Source organism: Struthio camelus, chromosome 5 (genome assembly GCF_040807025.1).
Source record: "Struthio camelus isolate bStrCam1 chromosome 5, bStrCam1.hap1, whole genome shotgun sequence".
Lineage (NCBI taxonomy): Eukaryota > Metazoa > Chordata > Aves > Struthioniformes > Struthionidae > Struthio > Struthio camelus.
Genome location: NC_090946.1, coordinates 78,283,121 through 78,307,872, shown reverse-complemented (window position 1 = coordinate 78,307,872; position 24,752 = coordinate 78,283,121). Strand labels below are relative to the sequence as shown.

The following is a 24,752-nucleotide window of genomic DNA, read 5'->3' as shown; positions in this document are numbered from 1 at the left end:
ATATAGCAGGCATCCACACAAGACATGCTAAGACTGTCTCAATGCTAGAACATAAAAGCAAAAACAAGGAAAAACAGAAGCAACTTGGCTTATTCTGCCTGCCATAATGAAGGCTGAAAGGGAACAGAATTGTGTCTCTAAGTACATCCTTGCAGGCAAGCACTGGAACAGGGAGAAGAGGTATTTAAGCTAAATAATCACGTTGCTATAGGGACAAAGGGACCATGGACACTCGAGACTAGAAAGCCAAAGACTTCTCATTATCAGAGCAACAAGATTCGTCATAGCATTGGCCAAACTTCAAAGTAGCTCTGAGATGGAGGTTGCCAGGGGAGAAGGACCTTAGGTGACGGCTGCCCACTTCAGGGAAGTGATATTTTCACCAGCATCTCAGCAAAATAAGGTAGGACCCCTCTCTCCTGTTCCTGTGCATCAAAGCTTCTCAGTGTTGTAGGTAAAATTGCCTTTTTGCCACCCCACAGATGAGAAGCGCAGCACTGGGCTGACTGTGTCACAGGACGGGGATGGACAAAGGGGAGGGATATAGCTAAAATGGAGGATCAGGAACTATCACTTCTATCAATGCAAGGGATTCACTCTCTCAGCAGGTGGAATCATGCATATTGCAGCGCCTTACTCAAAAACAGCAATATGGGCTTCCTGACTCAGAACATACCAGGACTTTCCAGGTTTTAGATGAAATAATCTTAGAAATCCATGAAACTCACCCATCATCACCAGTGGGAGCTGAATCTACCATCGATCAAACAAGATCTCTGCAATATGTCCAAGAATGGGGCTTGGAAAACATTTCCCTCAATACGATAACACGTTGGCTCTTTCGCAGATCAGAACGAACTGGAAAACCTAGTACCATCTGAAATGGCTCTGACAGGGCCTGTGGTATGAGAGTGAGGAAGAGATAGTCCAGAAGCAGCAGTACAGGCTGGGACTGAAGATAGCAAGAGGCCTGCTAAGTGGCCTGGACAAATTACTCTTTGTCTTTGTGTCTCAGTCCCCCACATGCAGAACGAGGCTAATGAGAGCAGCCGTCTCCACAAAGCATCTTGCACAAGAAGTGTTCTGCAGAGGGACCTGGATGCTATTATTTGTAGAGCCTTCCCCAGAGCTGCACAGTGATGATAATTATTCAGCTTTTTTATTTCTAAAGAAGCCAACACTTTGCAAACATTGGAAAATGATAATGTGTTTGCTATAAATGCAGTAATTATATCTAAAACTCTTCATTAACATGGAAATGACAAATAACAAATTAGAATCAAGCATCTACAATTAAGCTAAAAAAGTAATGGCAATTTGTAATTCTTTGCAAGAAATCATTTTTCATATCATTTACTGTGAATGAGGTCTCATTAGGTAACGATATTTAGCTCTTCTACTGCTTTTCAGCTCCATAGCTTTATTAATTGGATTCACAACAGTCCTCTAAGATAAGCAAGCAGTGTTATCTTCATCTATGGACTGGGAATGCAAACCAGAAAGTGCCTATAGGTGTACCTTAAGGTCAAATGGAGGTAGAGAGACCAAAAGCCAGTGGAGAAAGCAGGGGTGAATTCTGCAGATGTTTTTGGCATAGGTATAATTCTGTTCCAGTCTAGTACAGGAATCTCCATTTCATCCAAAAGAGGTTTAGAGTAGTGCCGAGCACTTCTACCAGTCTCATCCAAAGTCCTGTTGTAGTGTCCTAACATAAAATCAGCTAGATTACACTTCCTATTCAATCAACAGCAAAGCTTTTATTGAAAGCTGAGCCACAAGAGGCAATGAGTGTTCAAAGCCAGTGGATATTTCTCAGTGATAATGACTCAGATGCCTGATGACATGGTTTCACTGAGATTGTAATGGTTGAGGATAAAGCAAGTTTGACAGATGAAAACTCTCCTAGGGGGTGAAAGGTGACAGATGGCTTATCCAAATGAAGGAGCCACAAATATATTTGGTAGACAAAAGGTGCAGAAGGCAGTTCCCTTTTTAGCTCACCTAGGTGAAAATGTCTGATCTCAAACACTCACAGTCACACTGCAGAGTCTCCGAAGGAAAATGCACGGAATGAGAGCAGCAATTTTAGTTACTGGCTAGACTGGTAACTTCAAGGTATGCGTCAAGGGAGAGGTAGGACCTGGCTTTTTTGTTTTGTGTTTCAAAAAGGCACAAGGCCAAATTCAACCCTGGACAAGCAGGTCTGGTTCCACGGGACTAAAGGTGTAAAACCATTCTGGAAGGACTCAGGACTCAGTGCAGGGAAGCGATGCAATGCCTGGCCATCACTTGCATGCTGCATCTCCTGAATCCCCCTCAAATGTCATCTATGCCCCACAGAGATGCCCTGGCTTGATACTCTCCTAGGTGTGAATCAAACACCAGCCCTAACTGCATGTCCCTCTGCCCTTGTACCTTTATCTTAGGTCCTCACATATTAAGCTTCATTTTCATGGAATGGATGTAGCAGGCGCTACAGAGGAGCGAAATCTCTTTTTTCTCAGCAGCTCCTATTAACAGTTATAAGCGAGGCTTTGAGGACAAATGAACATCCAAAAATCTGTTCAGTTTGCCACCACTCAACGAACTTTGAAAAATCATCTCCCTGATGCCTGCATCACCTCCCAGACAGCTCTGCACTTGGCCTTGCAAGTGAAGGGGTTAAGTTATCCCCAGATTGTATCTGTTTTCTGCATTTTCCATTTATTTCACCTATGGCACAGAGCACTGCTCCTGCTCAAGTGAGAAAAACAGATTAATGTCTGCGTGCCTTTAGTCTCTGTGAGGTTTGCTGCTAACCCCGAGCACCGGCCTTCTGCTGCTGTGGCATACAGTATCTGGGGTTCCCTCCCTCAAGCCTGCAGAGGAGAGCCCAGCAGAGCAGAGAGGAGCGAGGTTCAGAGAAGGGCCAAGGAAAAGCAGCCGCTCCAGGTGTGGGCAGAAACCCACCTGCCCTGCGGTTACTTGCAGAGCACAGCCTCAACTGAAGGTGAACCCACAGCCATCAAAACACCACGGTTCAGAGCATCAAGGTGTGGTTTGAAACATCGAGAGATGAAGTTTTAAGAGCAATGCTATGAGCTGTTGCTGAACTCACCAGCTCCCTCAGTCTTACCCACTCCTGCCTTTCAGAAGCAAAATTTTCCCAGGAAGACAGAAAACAGGGTAGCACGTTCCCGTGCTGTTTACTTTAATAGGTTCCTCAGTCTTCAAAATGCCTCAAAACAACATTATTGAGTTGCCAGAGGATGCTTTATGACATTCCCCTTCCAATCCTTCTGCTCAGAAATGGACGAATCCGGTGTTTTTCTAAGTAGATTAAGATAATCTTTAACAATTTACTTACACTGAAAGAGCATTACCCTGATTGGACCTGGTTAGAGACCACTCTCTGACTAGGACAGTGATAAGATGCGACTCTTGGAGAACATTTTGGAATATGAACGTCTCCAAATGAACTGCTGACTTTGCTGCCATCATCTCTTCAAATAACGGAGAAACGATTTGATGTGCGAGAACCTTCACAAAATTATCCAAATAAAGCTTCAGAGCTTAATCTGCTTTCAAAGTAAGAGCAAATGTTTATTATCTAAATGCTGATGGCCACTCTGCACCGCCCAGCTTCCAAATGAACAGGATGAGAGTTTTCTATTGACTTGACAAGTATTGTATCAGGTCCTCTAGAAAGAAACTCTGCTCCACAATTTCTACACAGACAAAGAATTCACTGACGAGCCCCAAGGAAGGAATAAACAAAGGACACTTTTGAGGTTATTTCAGTAGTGGCTTGATCACAGAGTAGTTTTAAAGGAAAAGACAACACAGAAAAGACCTTAAATCAGTGTGGATTTCCTATTTTGAAAGGTCTGTGATTCTTCAGCTGACAAGGGCAGGGAGAGGGGGTATAAACCCAGAAGAATGACTCCTTCACAAAACAAAGAAATAGTAATGGCGAGGCCATATCTTAACAATATTCAATTGACCAAAAACATGAAGTAGGAAATTCAAGGCTCCATCTTCTTCACACAACAGGGAAAGATTAGCCAACACACTACAGGCTTGCTAACAATTCACACGCTTGATTTCTTCTCGACAACCATCTCCTCAGCTTGGCCTAACGCTTCCATGTTAGCAGACCAGTGCTATAGACTCTCTCCTGCTTCGGGACCTCATGCGCCAAGCAGGATTTTTCACCCCATACTGACCAGCTGCGTCATGTCCTCCAGGTGGAGGCATCAGAGGGTCACAGCTCAACAAGAGCTTGCCTCAAGGCCCATATGCATCTGTGGGGCAACCACTCCTTGCGAGAACCTACAGGTCCCTTTCAGACGATGGGATGTGTTGGGCCCACACGCTCCATCTCACACAAAGACTCACACGCTGGGCAAACGCAGAGCTGAGAGATCTTCATGCCAACTCACTGCAGGCAAGTCTGGCCTCCAGTCTAGAAAGTTTGTAGGACATGGTGTCACTCACAAGGAAAGAGGATGCAACGAAGATCAAAAAAAGACAAGAGGAAGCAGCAGGAGAAGGCATAATGAAATATTTAAACACCTTTGCCAGGATTTTAGATCTCCCAGGGTGGAGATAAATCTCAGCGTTTCACACTACAAGTAACCAGCCTACAGAAAGACACAGGCATTCCATCGGACTTCAAGCAGGGGCTAGTCACTTATCTTCCAACAGGACTTGCAACATCCTGCAAACAAGTCACTGAGCAAGCGCTAATCTCTCAATCAACGTTAATAGTCTTCCCTGAGAAGGAAATTGTTATCCAACAGCATATTTCAGATATATACAAAGCCAAGGAAAGGTTGAGAACCAGAAGTTTCTTTTGGCTGTTTCAGAAGCATCACAGTCCCTTGGTCAGGAGAGCTCTGTGCCCGAGTTAGTTACATTTTTTGGTTTATAATAGCAAAGATTCTGCACAGGAAAGTCCCTGGGGAAAGGCTCCCCTTTCCAAAGCGCAAACAAAATCTCCATGGGCCACTTAGAGTCAGCAACACTTTGTAGGTACAGAAATACTAAAACCACAGAGCACTTCTGAAAATTTAACCCTAAACATGAAACATAAGCTACTGACCTTGTCCAGTAACGTTATGAATCAGTTCATAGATTTAGCCACTTACTGATCAAGCCCGATTAGAGCTTTGATCTACGGACTAGGTGAACCATTGATTCAAACCAGTTCGTCATAATGTCCTGATTTATACATCTGTACCTTAACTGAGAAATGCTATTTATCTACGTTTATTTGAACTACCCTAAGGGACCTAGGAGTTTAAGTTTCTCTTTCTAAGTCAGTTTCTAAGAAATAACAAACAGATCCACCAAAGCCGAGAGACAGGCAAACTGCACATTTCAGCATGAGCTTTCGGACCAATAACATAGGCAGCTTTGGGAATCCACAAACATTTTTACATGCCAAAGAAAATCTCCATTCCAGCAGCTGTGAGCAACGATCAAGACCCTGCGAAACAGAGCAGAACAAACCTATCTGGCACCTTGCTGAAAATGTCATTATTTTCTATGCTACTGCACCAGCTTTTCTGCACTGAGGACCAAAGATAAGACCCTGCCTGTGCTGCAGACAGGCAATAACTCATCCCAACAGCAACAAGAACTGCAGGACAGACCAGCCACATTAGAAAATGAGCAGAGCCTTCAGCACAGGGGAAGGGGAAGATGCGAACTCACACGATGTCTGTACTTAGCTGCATGTTTTTGGTCCTCAAGCTAAATTATTGACAAGGTCACACCTCTGATTCCAGTACATAAATGTCCTATGCAGAGCCTGGTGAATCTGAAAGACACTGCAGAGATAATCATCCTGGAAGGTACCTTTGCTTACTGAGTAACATTCCCTGCCAGTGAGGTACAGCAAACCCAGGTGGTTTCTGAGGCTTGAACATGGTCTACAGGGCTGTGGGGGGAAATTTGTGCCAAAGGAATTGAGCATAGGAATGCCAATACTGCATCAGTGTAGCCCCATATCCCATCTCTGAAGGTAGATGCCTACGGAAGAGCATAAAAACAGGGCAAAAGCAGTGATACTTCCCTGGCTCAGTCTCCAGCTTCCAGTAATTCACTGCTGATCCAGGGTCACATCTTTCCTGCCTTTTCTTTTTATCTCAGCAACAATCAATATTTTTGTTTATGAGCTAAATAATAATATCAGGAGGAGGAGGAGGAGTAATTTCTTGTTAATTATTTCTGCTATTGCAACAGCTGAAAGGCCATCTGAGATGACATTCGCATGTGAAAGATGCTCTACAAACCCATAAAGAGAGACAGTATCTGCCCTGAAGAATCTAAATGAATAAAACACCACAAGAAGCATCGATGTCTTCCCATGTATGGATTAGAGGACTAAGGCACAGGAGGAGTAAGTGGTTTGCTCAAGGTCATATAAGAAAGAAGCAGCACTAACAGTAACTAAGCAGATGAGTGGACCAGGCTCTACTTACAATCAGTTTAGGTCAGACCAAAGGTCTGTCTAGGCTGATAATTCTGACCGTGGCCAACAGCATCTGCCAAGGAAGAGCTTAAGAACAGGGCAATGATACAGCAACAGTCCCCTTATTCACCCTTCTGGTATCCAGCAATTTGTGGCTCAGAGACCTGCTGAGCTAGATGCAGGGTTTCTGCATTTAGAAGGCTCGGATGGATTTTTCTTCTATGAAATTGCCTACCCCAACTAAAAAGCAAGCAAGCAAAGCGTTAGCACCCACAACATCCTGTAGAAAGGAGTCCCACTGCTCTGAGCAAAGTACTCCCTGCCACTTGTTTTGAACCCACTTTCTCCTATTAGAGGACAGTCACCCGCTGTTCACCTTCTCCATGCCACTTCTGATCTAACCAGCCTTGGCTACCGTCTATGCAGTCATTCCTTGTACAGAATCCCATTTATCCTTTTGGTTCATCTTGTCACCTTTCACTGCACCTTTTCCAGCTCTCCTGTACCCTTTTCAAGATGGGCAGAATGGCATACAGCATTCAGCATCAAAATGACAGCTTTTGTTTTGTTCTCTGCTCCTGTATTCCCCCATATCCCACCAGGCCGGTGTTCTTACTATAATACCCTGTCTTCCTCTAACAAGGATTTGGAGCAGGGGATTTGCTTTAATTTCTACTCTCCACCAACAGAGTCCCCAAATCACCATCTAAACTCACTCTCTTGTGGCAGGACTAACAATAAGAATAATTCTCAGCAACGTCCTCACCACACTCGGTAAAAGCAGACCTTTCCTAGCTTGTCCCAGCTGGGTGAGGACAAGGGAAATCTCCTGTCCGCCCATGCTATTTAAATAGATCCAGTGTCACTGTTAGCAGGAACGCAGGGCTCCACAAGCACTGTCCCTTGGGCTCTCGGGGAGACCAGGACAGCTAGAGCAAACACTGTAAGGCTGATAGAAACTGAGGCAGAAAGAAGGGAATAGCTTGATCACAGCCCCTTAATGAGAAAGGCAGGAACAGCTCTAATTACTACTGCTGCACCATCCATCACACCACATGGCTGTGCAAACAGCAAATCAGCCTCAAGCTGGGCAAATCAATGCCTGATTTGTAAACCTTTCCCGTTATCTTCAAGCAGAACAGCAAGGTCATACCACAGAAATACTGCATCCACAGTATGATTCTTCTCTGTGTGGTTGTTGCTACCTACAGAACAGGATAGAAGAACGGACACTATAATGCATATCTTGAAGCAGATTCAGTATATATTTAGCATTAGGAATCCCACTGCTTTGTAAGCCCTCATATTCCTCTTCAGAGCCCACATATTAGTGACTGATCAATCCTAATTCCCTTCATCTGCTCAGTTAGGATATGCACCTAAGTAAAAAAAGTTGTTGCCTTGCCTCTGTATAGTAGAAGTTAAATTAACTCTGCCTCCCCTGCTATATGCCTGTGACTGTACTGGAGCAGGCAACATGTGGCTAAACATCTCCCACATCACCCCCCAGGGCTGACTCACCATGGAGTCATTGCAAATTGTGACTTGAGAGGTCATCACAAAATACCTGAGTCACATAAACCATCAACAGGCACATTCCTAACCAAGAAGAAACCTAAGATGGTTGAGCTAGCTCAGCTCATCACAATGTGGCCAGGTTACATCAGGTTACCTTGAGTTTGCTGCAGATTAAGCCCATGTGCACCAGCAGTTACTGTGATTCAGCTGATGCTCAGTAACCTGAGACATGTCAGGACCACAAGATGACATGAGCTTATCCCAGGAAGGCTGCAATCAGGAATGCATTTGTTGTCTCCAGCGGTGATGGATACAGAGTCATGCAGCTGTACTCTGCCTGACAAAGACACCCATCATATTACCTTGGATATGGCCTAGCTAATACACAGCTGTACGCTTACAGGCCGCAGATGTCTACTGAAGGAATATATTCTTTGGCCGCAAGCATTCAAAATGTTTTCTAAATCAATAGCACGTTATTTGTACCTAATAAAACCTAACCTTCATAAACAGCACTCACAGAAACATGTTCCAGCCACGGGAGAGCTGGAAAGCATTGCTTAACTGAGGCTGTTCATTCAGCCGAATACTATACTTGACCATCTACTCAAACACTCCCTGCTACTGAAAAATAGAAAGAGACTGTATTCAATCAGTTCTTACAGAAAATAATAACACCCAAGAGGAAGGTAATTTCCTGCCAGGATATTTATACTGAGCCCTATGTTATCATTTTCCTGAACTTGCTTATGGACAGTTTCAAGGAAAGGCAGAACTGAACAGGGCAAAGCAGCAGCCCCCAAAGGCTTACTCAAAGGAAGAAACAACTTCTGTCTGGATCGAAAGGGCAGATGGCAAGATCTCTCCTCAATCCTGAAACCAAAACACGTTCTAAAGTCCACATTATGGGACAGATGTATTAAATGGAAACAAAATCAGGGCAACCCTAGGAGGGAAAAAAAAAATCACACGCCAGGTCAAATGGGAGAAAGGGGAGAGAAAGGTGATCGAGAGCCCTTTGAAAACTATGGAGAGACCTCCACTGGTATTAGATCAGACTTCAGTCGTGCTAAGAGATAAGCTAGATAAATGCCAGATTAACGCAGATGCAGAAGAAGCTCCGAAAGCACGTTCTGATCCCCTGTGTGCCAGAACTGGGCTCCTGATGGTGACTAGCAGCAGCGTCTGGGACCCATGATCATGTGTTCCTGCAACCTGCTATGACAGGTATGACAGCATGTCCAGCTGTTACGGTAACAGCAATTGCAGTGACTCTGCCAAACTAGTGGCCCCTGGGGACGTGTGATAAAAGAGCCTTTCCTCCCGCCAATATACAGGAACCCAGGAGATGCTCAGTGGGGGAAAAACTACATTTATTGAGGCTGCTGAACTGGCAGCCAGGAAGACAATCAACTCGGCCAACCAACAACCTATAGCATACGCAACCTATCTCCCTGCTTTGATTTCTGCTCAGGCTGATTCATTAGTGCTACCCAAAAATGGTACAAGTGTCCACTACAGAAACAGGAGCAGGAAAAGCTAAGGGAAACACAGACTCAGGCTAACCACTTCTAAAGCATGGCTCAGCATCTGTGACTGCATTAAACCCCCTTCTAAAAACAGCCCTGCTAACAGCACAAGCCTGATTATCCATTGATGCAAATCTGAACTATGTGAATACTTGACTGAGAAAGTCAGTATGAGAAGCCAGAGGGAAGACACTGGAGATATGTGGGGAAAGCAACCTAAAACAAAGAATAAAACTGGAAAAATTTGGGAGAGCTCTTGGTCTAGCTTCAGACTAATAAAGTCTCAAGCACAGATGGCATTGCCAGTATATTAAAAGAAATGATAGGCTACTGGGGAACAGCCTTGCTGAAACCCTTTATTACATCCCAGGCTTGGATGAGGCTGTGATTAGAGTCTCTTTGAAAAAAAGGCAAAAAAAAAAGAAAAAAAGAAAGCAAAAGCCTCGAGTAGTGCTCACCATATCGACCCCTCTCTGTGATTAATGCTGATACCCAGCATTTTTGCAAAACAACAATTGCTTGAGGTTTGAGGTAATTATTTTATTGCCAGTCAGAATCTGAGCAATTTACTTATTTCCAATACATGTTCCTACTTCACTCTCAGGCAGGGGCAGGATTTATATGTTTATCAAGAGAGCATCCTTCCAGAAAGGAACTTTGATCTCCTTTAATCCTAAAGTGGTCTTAATTTGGACAAACACCAACGGGGAGTTGAGTTTAGCATCAGTCAGTTGTGGTTCACACTGCCCAAATGGAGACAGAACATTTCTACAGTCTAACTAGCCAGGAAAATTTTCAAACCATCTTCTCAATAAAGTGCAATCTCTCTCCCTGATACTAGCTGCAGCAAGTTCTTTTCCTCCATTTCTCCCTTACTCAACCTGCCAATATTTTAACCCAAAAGATCAGCCTCTGAGGCAAATCCCTGGAAGAAGAGAGGCAGCTCAAGGCCAGTGAGCCTTAACATTCCCTGTCTCCCTTTCACTTTGGAGGACTGAAGTACCATGAACACAAACAGATCTTTCGCACTATAAAACATTTCACTTCTGGAAAATAAAGGCAATTCCCCCAACAAAAAGACAGATCTCTTCTTACACAGCAAAGTTACCTAGATTAGCACATAGAGCAAAAATTAATAACTCTGACCTCGGACAAATTATAGGGCTATCTGTATTCTTTAATTAAGCTAAGCGATTACTAAAAGCAAAGGGGAGAGGGGGTTGAAAATAACATCCTGTGGCTAAACAGAGCCAAGTTTTCTGGCATGTATAAACCAAAGGATGGGAGAAGAGGCAACGCACACAGAAATGCGATGCCCACAGCAGCAGACCAAAATTCCAGTGATGAGACAAGGCTGGATTACTGCAGATTAAAAGGCAGCAAACACACTAGCACTTAATATTACAGGAAGGTTGACAGACAAGGGAAAAGAAGGCTGCACAAAAGCAGCTGACAGTCTAAAATGCTGCCTGCATCGTAGCGCTGGGCAAAAACGCAGATGGAGCTCGGGTAGCAGATGCAGCCCAGCCTTTGCAGCATGCAGCTCTGTGCAGGCTATTGGACCATAGCCTTTAATTCAGGCGAGCAACAAGATAAATCACCTGGAGCAGCAAGTGCCAAGCCATGCTCCAAGGTAGATATATCCTAACTCTAAGACTAATTAATAAGTGGGTAGAGCCAGACAGCTGGAGAAGGTCAAAGATGCTCAGCTGTGTGCCTGTGCTCTTCTGTTTTGCTTTTGGTACAGGCTGGGGGCCTGCAAGAGAAACTGGAGATGCACACAGAAAGCCTGTTAGAAGGGGCTCCACGTGCCCGAGAAGCCCATGAATGTCACTGAGGGTCCCCCTGCCCCAAGCCCCAGGACAAGGGAGACTTGGTCCTTTCTGCTGCAGAAGCAGTCGCTCCCTCCTTACAGGAGGGAAATTTCAGATTTCTACATGGCAGGAGTAGTGAGGGCCAGGGCGTGCAGAAGCGATGGCAGCACCTCGGCTCTGGGCCTGGCAAATCTGCACCTTCTACCACCTGTTAGAAACATCTCCCAATTGGCCAGGCATCAGCTGGGATCTCTCATACCATGTTGGCCACTGTGAGGAATCTCCACTTCCAACTGGCAAAAGATTTCTCTGTGGCTTCACGACACCTCAATCCAAACTGAAAAAAAAGAGGCAGAAATGCTGGGAGCGGACAGGCTCTCTGAACTCCCACTGACTTTACCTCCAGCTTCACATTTTGCCTGACGGGATCTCATTTTCTATGTCGTCAGGAAGAAGGACGGCAGAGCCCAACCTGGCCCCTCACAAAGAGCAAACATTTCTAATTCACCCCCAGCTCCTGGAGGTAGCACTTAAGGATTGATAACGAATGCACTTAGCTCATCTTCCTTGACACAGGTTTAACTAGACACATAAACCTTGTGGATGGGCTGCTATTTCAAACTAATGTATCTGAGGATATTAGAGTACTGCTGTTTCTCCAAAAACGTCAGGCTAAAATACCAGCTGAAATTTCCTACTAGAGGTTTCTGTGTAGAAAGGGCCCTGCTGTCGTCACCCTACCTTAGGATAAATTGCAAGCACATGTATTTTTTTATCACAAGCAACAGCTTTATTTCACCTGTTCCAAGAAGCTGTTTGCTTTCAGAGCTAAGTGTGACCAAGCAAATCTTGAATCTTCTATTTTGCTCATCGCTATTCCCCTCTCTTGGTCTTTATGTCTGCTATAGAGAGCAATAATTAAGGTGTTTCCAAAAAGAACATGGCTCTAGCTCTTGTCAGCAGTTCATACCTGATGGCTTGTATGTGTGCCAAGACTCTTCTTTGCATTTCACAGCAGAGCAGATAGGCTGTCAAAACGCACAGGCCTAACTCACAACGGCACTGCAGTCTTGTGCTGGATGTAAAAATGGAACAACACAGTGGTAGGTCAGGCCCACGGGGCCCCGACTCAGCTGAGTTTCACATCTCTTTAAAGGCCCGATCATTCAAGCACTCATCATTAATCATAAGGCTTCTTGCCTTGCAATGCCACAGAGCATCATGCTGCAGAGTGTTTGCAGGATGGGTCTGAAAAGCTCCTTATTTCATCCGTCTTTAGAGTAGAAGTGGGAATAAGTCAAGTAGGAGAAGGAAGCAATATTAAAGAGGCAAAGACAGACACGTTCCCTAAAACCTCTTAGAATAAAATTCAAAGGAGGAAAGAAAAAGCAGGCTCTGAGGTGGATTATTGTCTTTCAGGAGATGCTCTATTATTATAACAGCATATGTCAGAACGAGCTGACAAAGAGGATCATTATTGTTTAGAGATATTTGGATGCAAAATTTCTTTGACAAGACAAACCTGATTAAATATTTGTCTGCTCTAGGATTAAGACACAACCAAGAATAATCTTCAAACAGATAAAAAAAAAAACAAAAACTTAAAACAGTTTAAAAAGATGTCATTCCAAACCAAATATACATTCCTTATGAGGAACAGAAACTACTGATTTAGGCACAGATTGATTACACAAGCTTCATCACTGCTTTGGAGAGGGAAGGGGAGCTAATGAGGAACATATGGAACTGTATAAATTATTTAGAGTACCCAGGAAGACAGGAAAAATAATCATCTCTATTTTTGAGATTGTTCATTTCAGTTCACAGCCACTTTGGAACAACAAAACACCCATAAACATATATGGAGCAAAGCTACAGAGGGCAGGATTCATGCAAACAGCAGCACTCAGAACAAGACAGGAAGTAAAACTCACTGGCTCTGTTGCTGATCCTGGCTCCTGCTAGCCACTCTCACCTGGGCTCTGAGTCGCTATGGACTCAGTCTCTTCTGCTGGGCTGGATCAGTGCTTTTTCTCCTGCATGTAGCCCCTTAAGTGCAGAAGATGTGCTGAAAGCCTCTAACATTTTGGTGATTCTAATAGTAAAATTGTCATAGTTACAATGACCTAAGCAAGGCATCAGTTGCAGGGAGAAATACTGGTGCCCAAGTTCTTCCTCAGGCACATCAGTGAGAAGAAAGAAATGCCCGAGCACTAATTTCACTTACATAGTTCAAATCCCGACGCTGCCAAAGATTGCCTAGTGCAACTGTTTGGGTCATTTGGTCTCTCTGTGGTTTTGCTTGCCACCTGTAAAACACGGATAGCCTTTCTGGGGTAATTAAGAAGATAAATGCATTAAAAACTATAAGGCATTCTAATAATCTAGCAATGGGAACTGTAAGAGTATCTAAAATAGATCCATTCCGGACAGCACTTAAAGAACATACTCCTGAGTTCGGAGTCTCAGAATCTGCTTTCCTAATGCCGGTTATTTTGAGGTATAAAAGCACTAATTCTAGCTTCCTGTAAAAAATGACTTTTCAAATATATGCATCATCTTCTACTACTCTGCCTCACCTTCATTAACCAAAACGGCACATGTTGTACGGTTTATGAAATATAATTTGCAGCCACAGATCTGAAATACAGCTAGAGCCATCTTCTTTTTAAGTAACTGTTCAGAGCTGCAAATGTTTTTTATCCATTAAAAAAATCACATGTTTATAAAAGTATGTTTATTATGAAAGTGCTATGTCATTACCTCCAACAGTTATATCGCTTTTCATTATTGTAGGACCTAAGATCACGTGCAAAAAATGCATGAAACAAAGACATGGTATATATTTTGGGATCTGCATGTTCACACCTTATAATTTCTTTCTAAACTCTACCATTTTTTTTTTTAATCTTTAACTTCCCATCTACCGAGATGGTCCAAACTCCACTGCGTACAATGTCTCCAGGGGTGAATGGAAACCAGTAACGGATGCCGTGGAACCAGGCAACTCAGGTGACTTGTTACAAGGCACAGTGTAATCATGTAGCCCTGTAACACGGTTCTGCCATTGCTACCACCAGCTTTGTATAGAGTTTGCAAGGTCTCAGGACTAAGTTTTGCTTTGTCTGAACTTCTCCGGACCTGTCTACAGCTTTGTTTTACTTCCTTTAGCTGTAACAGCATTTTTCTAATTGAACAGGTGTCTATGGCTAATATGTTTTACTTTTATTTATGTTAGGCTTTTATTTACGTTAGGCTTTACGTCTCTAACATAATTACACAGTAAAGAGAAATACTGGCCTGGCATGGCAACAGAGGCCTGGGGATTCGGAGACACAGGCTGCAGTGTAGAGGAGTACAAGCATGGGATGAGAAGAGATAGGGCACAGGCTTGGTACTGGAGATCCCATGGCTAAAAGCAACTCACCAATGGTCAGTTAAAGAAACGCAGATGTGGAGCAGAACAAAACTGGTTTTAGGCGTGAAAAAAGAGAACAAAAAATAGTATCTAACATACCTAAAAGCCACAACATGCAGTAAATTCATATCTAACATGGAGCTACAGACTCGTGAAGAAAAAATGAGTTGTAAAAGTATGTTAGCAAACATATGAAAATGACCCCAAGTGGATCTTAGAGCCGGAAAGAAGAAACCATCAACATGAACGTCATATTCCTTCTGGCAAAGACTCCAGAAGCTGACAATTCGCCATAACAAAACAACTACCAACACCAGAATGAAACCACTGACCTTAAGACCTAGAGGAGCAGGGGAAGGGTGAGCATAACACCAGGAAAAGGAGTCAAACTAAGAAGTGCGTGTATAACAATCCCAACTGCATCATTATTCTTTCCTCTTCCCTAACAATTAGATCTGGACCATCAGGATTTCAATTATCCTAACAATAAATTCTTGACTTTGTATACACAAGGTGTGCTTCCTCTTTGCCCATGAAACAAGATTTTGAGCTTAACAGGAATTTCCTCTGGTAAGGTTTCTGGTTCAAATAGATTTCTCTTCTCTTTGCTGCTGCTGTCTCATATACATAGTGGCCTAGGTTAAGCAGCTGGTGGGTTTCAGTCAACATCTTAAAGAACTAAAGTCCACCACAACGACCTCTGCATAGAGGATTTGAGCTGTACAATCAAGAAGTTACAACCCTGTAAGCCTCAGGAGGCATGTGTAATTACCACTCCAAACAACCCCATATGTTTCGAATGCACAAAGCAAACCACCGCACACCCTGAAGCGGCAAAATTAAAGGCCCAGCAAATTCTCTCAGACCTCCTGCTGCTACCTCACTGTGGGGAGCAGGAGTGCAGAGTCTTTCAGCCTGGGACTTGGAAGGTAGGCAAGCACTATGGCATTTACAAATAGCTTGAGGGTTTGGGGAGCATTTCCTTGCTCCACCACAAAGTTCCCCCACCAGTTCAGGCTAATTTGCTGCGTCTCAGCTGGAGATCTGTGAAATAAAGATCAGGTAGTGTTGCCACACAGTGAGAGAATAAACACTCTTAAGAAGTGGGAGCAGAGCACAGTTACAGTAGCCACCACCAAGACAGAAGCAGAAGGTGCTCATCTTCATGGAGGTGTACAAAGACTGTTCTCTTTAACATTCAGGAGGCATAACTAAACGAGGACCTAAAAACCATTCACCAAGCTCTAACTCATCTAAACCAACTGCAGTTCTCGTAACCCATAAACACTTGTTTTCACTTAATCACAAAAAAGGCAGCAGGGAAAACATACTTTTTAATTCATACCCAGAAAGGCCACGTTTCCAGACCCTCTGATGCTCTCCTAACAGTGAGCGTTCACCTACTACACACCGCTCAGGTACAAATCAGGATGCAAGAGGAAAAAGGGCAAAGTCATCCTGCACACAACACAGAGGGGCCCCACACCACTGCCAACGCTTCCTCTGTTGGCATCCTCTGAACACAAAGCCTTTGAACAGGACACCAAGACAGAGCCTTCCTTCTCCCAAGTATTGTTTTTGAAGGATCAACTTCTGTTTTATAAAGGTACAGAGGACATTATCATCTGCTTTACTTTTCATCTAAACATTGCTAGTTAGGGAGCCAGCTGCTGGAGTATAAAACAAACAGCCTCATCAGTGGTGCATACAAAACAGCTTTTGCTCAGGAGCTAACGTAGGACCGCTGGACTTTCCAGAACGGACCTTTTTAATGATTCTGTTTCTCCCACACTTTTTCATTGACCAGCACAAAAATCCAAACTTTGCCTCTTGTTTTACCAAGTTGTTTGTTGATTGAGTTACCTGCTCTTTAGGGAATTTCAGTGTGTCAGGCATCAGGCTAAGTAAACTCAGTAATTGACCTGAGAATAGTTACTCCAATACATCTAAGGCTTTCTGTACAATAGATTTTAGAGTTAAATTTCAAAATTTTGAAATCAAGAAAATGGATGCACCCCAAAGAGAATCAATATTTGCAAAGTGTTTTAAAGATGGAAAATGCCAACTATAAAAGTTTGGTGCTTAAAGAGCAAAAAATGACAATCCACAAGAAATAAGCCCATTCTTTTCCACCATTAAACAGAATAGTGAAAGAAACAAATACAGAGGTGCAAAAAAATTGCTTCTAGGTGTATGCAGTAATTTACTCCAACAGAAACATCTTCAGCTATTCTCCAGAGAGACCATAGTCATTAATAAAACAAACTGCAGTAACCTTGCAGGATTTGTTGCAATCTATTCAGTCAGTGATCTGCAAACCAAAGTATACAAAGTCACAGTGTCCTGGACGTGCTGCACTGCCGTATCTCCTCTGGTGTACCCTTATCTTGTGCTCCATTGGCTAGGCGCCTTGATCCTTCTCCAGGCGGAACTCCTCAGCTCTTCCCTTCCTACGCAATACCCCAGGTTAAGCAGAACAATTTCTCCTCTTAAACCATTTCATTTGTACAGCACGCAAAATCCTTCACGTCTCACCACAGTTTCAGGATCCCAGGGAAGTGCTCTGCACTCCCTTTTATGTTCAATAGCGCACCTCTCTGAAGACACGCACGGTGGGCTGAGACAGGCAGGAGTGCAGTGCCTTGATCAAACTGAATCCTGAACAACTGCAGTACCCTCTTCCCAGAGGCTGTAACTAGGGATGTACAACGGTTATGAAGCTATCTTGAAATTAAAGTCAAGTTAATTTTATCTTCAGAAGAAAAGCACTTAAAGAAAAAGGATTTCAAAGAGCTAGCTTTAGGAAAAAAAAGCCCTTAAGAGGAAAAGGATTTTGAAGAGAAATAGCCTATCCATGTGTCCAGCAGATCTAAAAGCTTTACCAGTCCTTCATGGTAAGTGTGGTGCCTTCAGAACTCCATCACAACTATGCAGGCAGCTCTTTTGGCCTCTTGCTAGGTTTTGGGGAGTTTCTTTTATTTTTAACAATCCATCTCCTGCTGAGATGAGCTGTCACTTAAGACATTTTCTTTTCCATTCTTCTTCACCTTTTGAGTGCTCCTATTAAGCTGTCCCATAAAAAAAACTTTTAAGCAGGACCACATACAGACAGAGTGACAGAAACTGGGGAGAAGGGAAGGGCTGCAGTGATGTTAACAGTGTCTTAGGAAAAAGAAGCCCAGCACGGCTAGCCACTGCCTGGGAGAGGCTACAGCCCTGTTAGCATCTCCCTTTCCCCACTCAATCCCAGCAAATGAGCCTTTGAAATAAGCAGGGTTCAATTCCTTGCTCGGCCTCAGATTTCCTGTGAACTTAGGAAATCCTTGGTTCTCTCTCTGTCTCTGTCCCCTCTGTCTAAAACATAAATAATTTCCCTGCCTCTTGGGAGAACTGTAGGCATCAACACATTCTGGATGGGGAAGGAACCCGTATCAAAAAGCCATTTAGACCCTCTAGACAGAAAAAAGAATAACTGGCTCTCTACGTAAGCATTTATCTGGTAGAATAAAAGGGCTGAGTCACAAGCAGAGACACTGATCCTACCCACAACATCACGCACAGAAGTCATATCTATCTCCTGAAGATGAACTCGGCTCAGCCACAGCTTCATCTTCTCCCTCACAGCTGCTTGCACAGGCTGCAACAGCTTTAAAATAAAAGGCAATCCAAGCTTTTTGGATCTGGTGACACACAGCACAGCCATACACTTACAGAGGATGCAGAAGTTCACATTCACCCAGGTGCCCAGACTCGGCACTCTGCAGCTCAACTAACTTGACAGACTTCACAGAGGGCTCTTCCAATTTGCGTGAGGATAAATAAAACATAAGTTAGGGAGAAATATCCCATCTTCTGCCACACAGTCAATTTATTACATGGCAGAAATTTTTAGAAAGACTATCTTTCTACGGCCTAAGAAAGAGAGAAGGGGATGGAGGATGAAGGCTGCAGGATCAAGTAATATTAAACATCAGAAACACAATTGGGCCTGTATGTTCAGCAGAAGCACCTCATCAGAAGAGATGCTGCAGAGTGCATCCTCCAGGAGGACTCGACTCTATGGCTAGGACCCCTCATAATAAACACTGTTAACACAAAGAGTGTGAAAGCTACACGTTGTTTCATAGCCTAGACCTACTTATCTTCTGTGCACAACTACCACAGACACTCTGGCCAGAGAGGTTTACTGCACGTGAGGGACAGCTTCAGCCTCTGGTCACTGCTTTTCTCACCTGCATCATCACTGAGACATTCAATAGACATCCTCTATCCTGAGCCCTCTCCTCCAGCAGCGAATATGGTAGGGATGGAAACACAGCCATGAATCCATTTCAGACCTGCATCAGCTATGAACAGAGCCATGTCTGACGCCTTATGCAGAAGTACCTCCTACGTACAGCCAAACATCATGGCAACAGCCTGTGTCATGTATAGCATCTTCAGCAGACACTAGACAGCCGTCCAGACAGACTCACCATTCCCCATGGTGCCTGGCCCTGCGCTCTGCTCTGGGACTAAAGCCAGATGACATTATCAGCTACCCCAGCTGGGACAGTTACAAGTACCAAGAGCACTGAAGAGATATCAGTGCCATCTTCCTCTACACTGCACAACGTGGTGCCTGACATGTGGGGACACACCATGGAGTTTGCAAAATACTGTCTCTTGAACGCATTACAAAGCACTGGCACCCTTAGATAGGACTGATAGCTTTGGAGGGAAAGCTCTGTAAAACCATCTATCCAGGGACGTATGGCCTTGAACCAGGCAAATAGTTTTAGCTGGTTTACAGCTTAATGCTCTGTTTTTACTAGCACCGACAGCAGTACAGAGCTGATCAAGCCAGCATATCGCACCCTTAAATACAGAAAAGATGCTACTTCCGCATTTTCTTCCGAGGCACCACAAAGATCCTGCAGCAATGAAATGAATAAGATAAGAACACAAAGCTACTGAAGTGACTCCCACCATAACACTACGTTTCTTATGCTTTTCTTCCACGCACTGTCATGTGTCTCTTTAATGTGGCTTGCCAAAGTCAACCAGAAAACTACTAAAGGCAGAATTATTCTGCTCACACACTGCTCCTGTCCAGCCTGGTGGGATAATAAGATATATGGAACAGATCTGACACGGGAACCATCAAATACAATGTTTTTCAAGTAAAAGTTAACCAGTCAGGGAGATATCAGACCTGATGCAAAGTCAATCTGCCCTCAAAAAGCAACCCTCCCACAGAGTTCTTCAAATATGCTCTTTGATTCATTTCAAAGGAAAGTAACAACACTAAAGCAGGCTGGAAATACAGGATTACAGAGGGAGAACTGCCAGGTTTTATCAGAATTAAACATGCAGGGGAAGTCATATAGATATACGCAACATAAAACAACACAACATAAAAATGAGTTGGGGGGTTTCTTTGTTCAGCATGTCCATCAGAACAGCCCAGCCTCTAAGAGTCATACGCACAGACTTTCTGTATAGACTTGGTTCAGCTCCCACAAGCTCACCTGAAAGGTTCCCATGGCTTCTGATGGAGCTCGGCTTGAAAACTGAATATGCTGGAAAATGATCACGGCACCTCTCCCGAGTAGCTAAGGTAGACAAGCTCTCTTCTAAACTCTACCCTGTCCTGCGCCAGCTCTGATTTGGATCAGGTCAAAAAGACGCACACAACACTGATCAGCTATTCCCAGATGGAATAAATTAATCCAGTCATAAAACAGGGCCTAGAAATAAACTGGGAATAAACTGGATAAAGCTTTATACAGGCCTTGCAGGCTTGTTCTGCTTGACTTAACATTATTATCATAGGGCCTCCTCCCTGGACCCCATACAAAATGCCAGAAAAGCGGGCCTTACCAGAATGCCACTGAAGTAGCAAAAGGCCTGATTAGCAACTATCCTACTTGCTTTATCATCATACGGCTTGTAATCCTGCACCACCCCCTGGCAGGCAGAGGGAGCTGAAATTTCCCTGGCCATTTCACCTAGCTAGCATTTGTGGCCCACCCTCACAGCCAGACAACACTAAGCCCTGGGAACAAAGGAGCAGGTCTGCAGTACTCAGAGAGGCTCCCCACAAAACGGAGCGCAGCACACGCACTAGGTCCCATCCCAGTTCCACCAGCAATTACTGGGGAGGACGGGGTTTCCTTAGAAATTGAGATGTTTAGCATAAGAGCTTGAGAGCTAACCCATGAGACCTCCAGGCACAATGGATTGTCCCCTGCAGAAACGAAGAACAAAAGACACATCTTCCTTAAGGGTAAAGGAAGAAGGGGCTTTCTCTTACCCAGACCCTGGTTCTGCTGCTCCCACTCGATGGTGTCTGGAACCTGATAGGACACCCCAGCCAGCTGGGCCGCAGGGTTTTCCAGACCAGCTAGGGGTTCCTGGGAGGTCTCACCCGGAAGCGTGAAACCTGGCAGCTCGGTGTCACCCTCCATGCTTTCATCCATCGAGTCTATGTCTTTGTCCTCCTCCTCTTCCTCTTCCTCCTCTTCCTCCTCCTCTTCATCTTCCTCTTCTTCCTCACCCTCTGGCCAGGGAGACACAAAAGAAACATCAGGAAAGACCCCACAAAACAGAAGGTTCATATGTCTCTGCCAGTGAGCGCTGAGACAGCCAGCTAAAACCACCTCTCCAAAGGCAGGCTAGCTGAACAAAGCTGTACCTGTTTTCTGACGTGAGACACGCTCAAAGGGGTTCATTCAGAAGGATTCAGCACTGCCTGAAGTCACTAAGTAACAACGATGTGCTGTCTTAGACCGTCAAATGCATCAGTGATGAATACAAGCACATGTATTTGTACATGTGTGTACATATCTGCACATGCATAACTACAGTGCTCCCTGCTTAACTATTTTCAGCTTAAGTGAGAGCTACTTTTGAGTTCTGAGGCAGCAACAAGTTGGTTCTATTTTTAACAGTTATTAGGCTTTTCAGAGCTCTGGAAAGGATGATGTTTCCCAGCCCAATTAGGCTGACGTGGTGCCTCCTCCATAAAGAGTGTCTTCACTTTGATACATGCTGGCAGATGAGCTCTTGGGTGTGGGAGAATAGTGATGATAGTAGTGAACCTCAACTGGTATAAACCGGCACTCTTATCACAACTGATTTACACCAGTCAGAGATATGACCAAGGAAGTTTTAACTTCGGACTGGAAAGAAGGCAGCATGGCCAACACTGTACATGGCAGCAGATGAACGCGATGCTGACAAAAAACCTGTGGATTCTTCACTAGATTAGACACGCTTCTTATTCCAAAGACCACAAAGCTGACTGGAGTGTTAACATACAGAGAGATAAATATTTAAATCACACTCAATTGCTAGAATCTAAAAAAGGTTCTCAAAAATGACAATATAAGAATGACCACAGTGGATCAAATCAAAGGCCCTTTTTGCCCATATCCTATTTCTGACCATGGCTAGCAACAGTTGCTGAAGAAAAAGTATTAGAACAAGACATGCATACAAGCAAATCTTCCCAGTTATCTCCTCCCAGCTTTTAGATATCAGCTGCTCAAAGACTTTCAGAAGTTTTGTCCAAGCCGTTCTGCTTGACAGAGCTTCCCACCATGTAAAAATAATATCCGAAATAATGACACACTTTGAAATTCCGACAGCTATTTTTGCAAGTCAAGAAACTGCAACACCATATTTATATGCTGTATCAAATTCACATGAAACTCTGTTCAACTATTACCCTGCATCTGAGGATTTGGTTTCACTAGGAGGACTAAGACTGTGATAAAAACTAAAGAGCCAGCCAAATCCATGTTGGTTATTTGGATATACCTCCATCTCTGTCAGAGTTTACCTTGTATACATTACAGATATGTCAATAAGATGGGAGTAGCTCAGGGAAGACACTTGAGAGGATACATGCATCATACCTATTGCAGATAAAGCAATCCACCAACCTAGCAGTTGAATGGTTATCCCCCTCAGACGCTGCTTCACTCTTCTCCCTCCTGCTATGAGATGCTACGTTTCTTCAATTCTAATTCAAAGATTTGCTTTAAAATACTGCAGGTTTTTTCCACCTCACCAGACAAGGTAATTCCACTCTGCCACCTTTCAATTTGAGCCCCTTATACAAATGAGCTGCTCTTTGGGTTTAGCTGCATCATCCTGCTACAGCTTGCCTTTCAGTAGCTGGAAAGGAATAATCACCCCTGCAAACAATTATATTACACAGCGCTTCTAATGGAGCTTATAGGAACATAGTTAGCCCCTTAAGCAGTTTCTGTACCCATCCTTTCAAATCTAAATTAAAATTTTCCCTATCAAACTCTATGTGCTCATACAAAATACATGGTCTCCGTAAACCCGAGAAGGGCACCTGGAGAGTGCTTGCAGGAAGCCTGCAAAGATGAGGGAACGTAGATCTTCTCCCTCTGCTGGGAGCAACATAGCTATGAACTGAAGATTTCTAAACTTTAATAGTAAAAACAATAAACAACTAAGAAACAGGAGAACAGGAGCCTGAATAAACATTTTTCCCTAGACGGACTAGCCCAGAGAAAAAAGGGATCACAGTTTACCTCTGAAAAAAACAAGTTTGCCACAAGGGGTTTTATAAGCCTCTCGTGATTGTAGCAAGCCAAATCAGAGACCCCTGACAGGGACCTAGTTTTGACAAAGAAGATGGCCAGCAGATAGATACCAAACTGCAAACTCCAGAAGGCAACTAGGCTGAACACCCTAATGGAAAGTGCCCAGACATGCTTATCACTTTGGAAAATGGCCAAGGTACATTAATCTTCATGCAGCCATGGCATAGAGACCAGAATAACACAGCCCTCACAGCACAGTCGCTGTAAGGGGAAGGACGGCTCTTGACCCTTGTCTCTCGACCCTCTGTATGTTCACGCGCCTAAAAGCAGCTTTTGAAACACCCCCCCCCCCATCATGCAAACAGCTTGCCTTACTGCAAGATCCAGAGCCAGAGCAGTGCAGAGCACCACTTGGTGGACACAAGGAGGAAGTTACACTTCCAAAAAACCACAGATTTCATAACTGTTGGATTTCCAGACAGGAGGCAGAGCTGGACTGCCCGCACATCTGACCGGGGAGTCCCAGGATGGACAACGAGGCACTGCCCAACCTCACGCTTAAGGTTTGCGCATCACACCACAATGCTTTTACAAAATTGCATTTCCCTTCCTAAATCAAAGGATTTTGTTTGGCCTTTCAGAGGCCCTAACTTCTTCGCTTTGCTGAGCCCTGGAACAGGCTGCCCAGAGAGGCTGTGGAGGCTCCTTTCCTAGAGACATTCAAAAGCCACCTGGACACTATCCTGGGCAACGTGCTCTAGGTGACTCCGCTTGAGCGGCGGGGTTGGAATAGACGATCTCTAGAGGTCCCTTCCAACCTCAGTCATTCTGTGATTCTAGAGAACAGCCATATGATCACTTGTGAAAGTCTGACAGTGGTCCCAAGCATACCTTCCTTGCTGTTGCAGACACACACGCAACACAGGCAACAGTACTCAACTTCTGTCGTGAGCTGTGCTTACTGTACAGATCTTCATGGTGTTACATCCCAGCTTATATGGTTATTTTATTTGCATGCACCAAATTCTAACCCTTATTTGTTATGTGTAACGTGGAGCTAACCAGGCCCTGGAGAGACGGTATCCTATTCCCCCTTGCTGTAACACCAGGAGTCTTTAGCGCTGCAACGCTTACAATCCAAGTAGGCATTCACATTTGCTACTGTGGTAAGGGTAATGCATGAGTAAGCGGGATCAGAAATTAATTCTCATCTCCAACAGTAAGAAATTCAAAATTTGCTGCTCTTTGACAGACTAAAAATGCACTGGATTCTGCAAAGCGGACTCTGCTTTTCCTTTATTTAAACAAGAAGGAAAAAAAACCCAAGAAACTTAAATTTAAAACACCCTGCCGTGACAGCAGTACAGACTAAGAAAGATGTAAGCAGCATAAAACCCAAGAAAAATGAGATTCCCACTTCACATGTCACACAGACTTTAGCTTTTAAGGACT

The 24,752-nt window shown here is 44.0% G+C and overlaps 1 protein-coding gene across 5 annotated transcripts in view; it reads right to left on the bottom strand.

Moving 5' to 3' along the window:
* ARMH4 (armadillo like helical domain containing 4) overlaps nt 1-24,752 on the bottom strand; it is a 79,093-nt gene that overhangs the window by 28,744 nt on the left and 25,597 nt on the right. For all 5 annotated transcript variants that reach the window (XM_068947436.1, XM_068947439.1, XM_009670667.2 and 2 more), the window contains one exon: nt 21,032-21,277. In XM_068947436.1, coding sequence (XP_068803537.1) covers nt 21,032-21,277 — 246 coding nt within the window. The remainder of the gene's footprint in view (nt 1-21,031; nt 21,278-24,752) is intronic.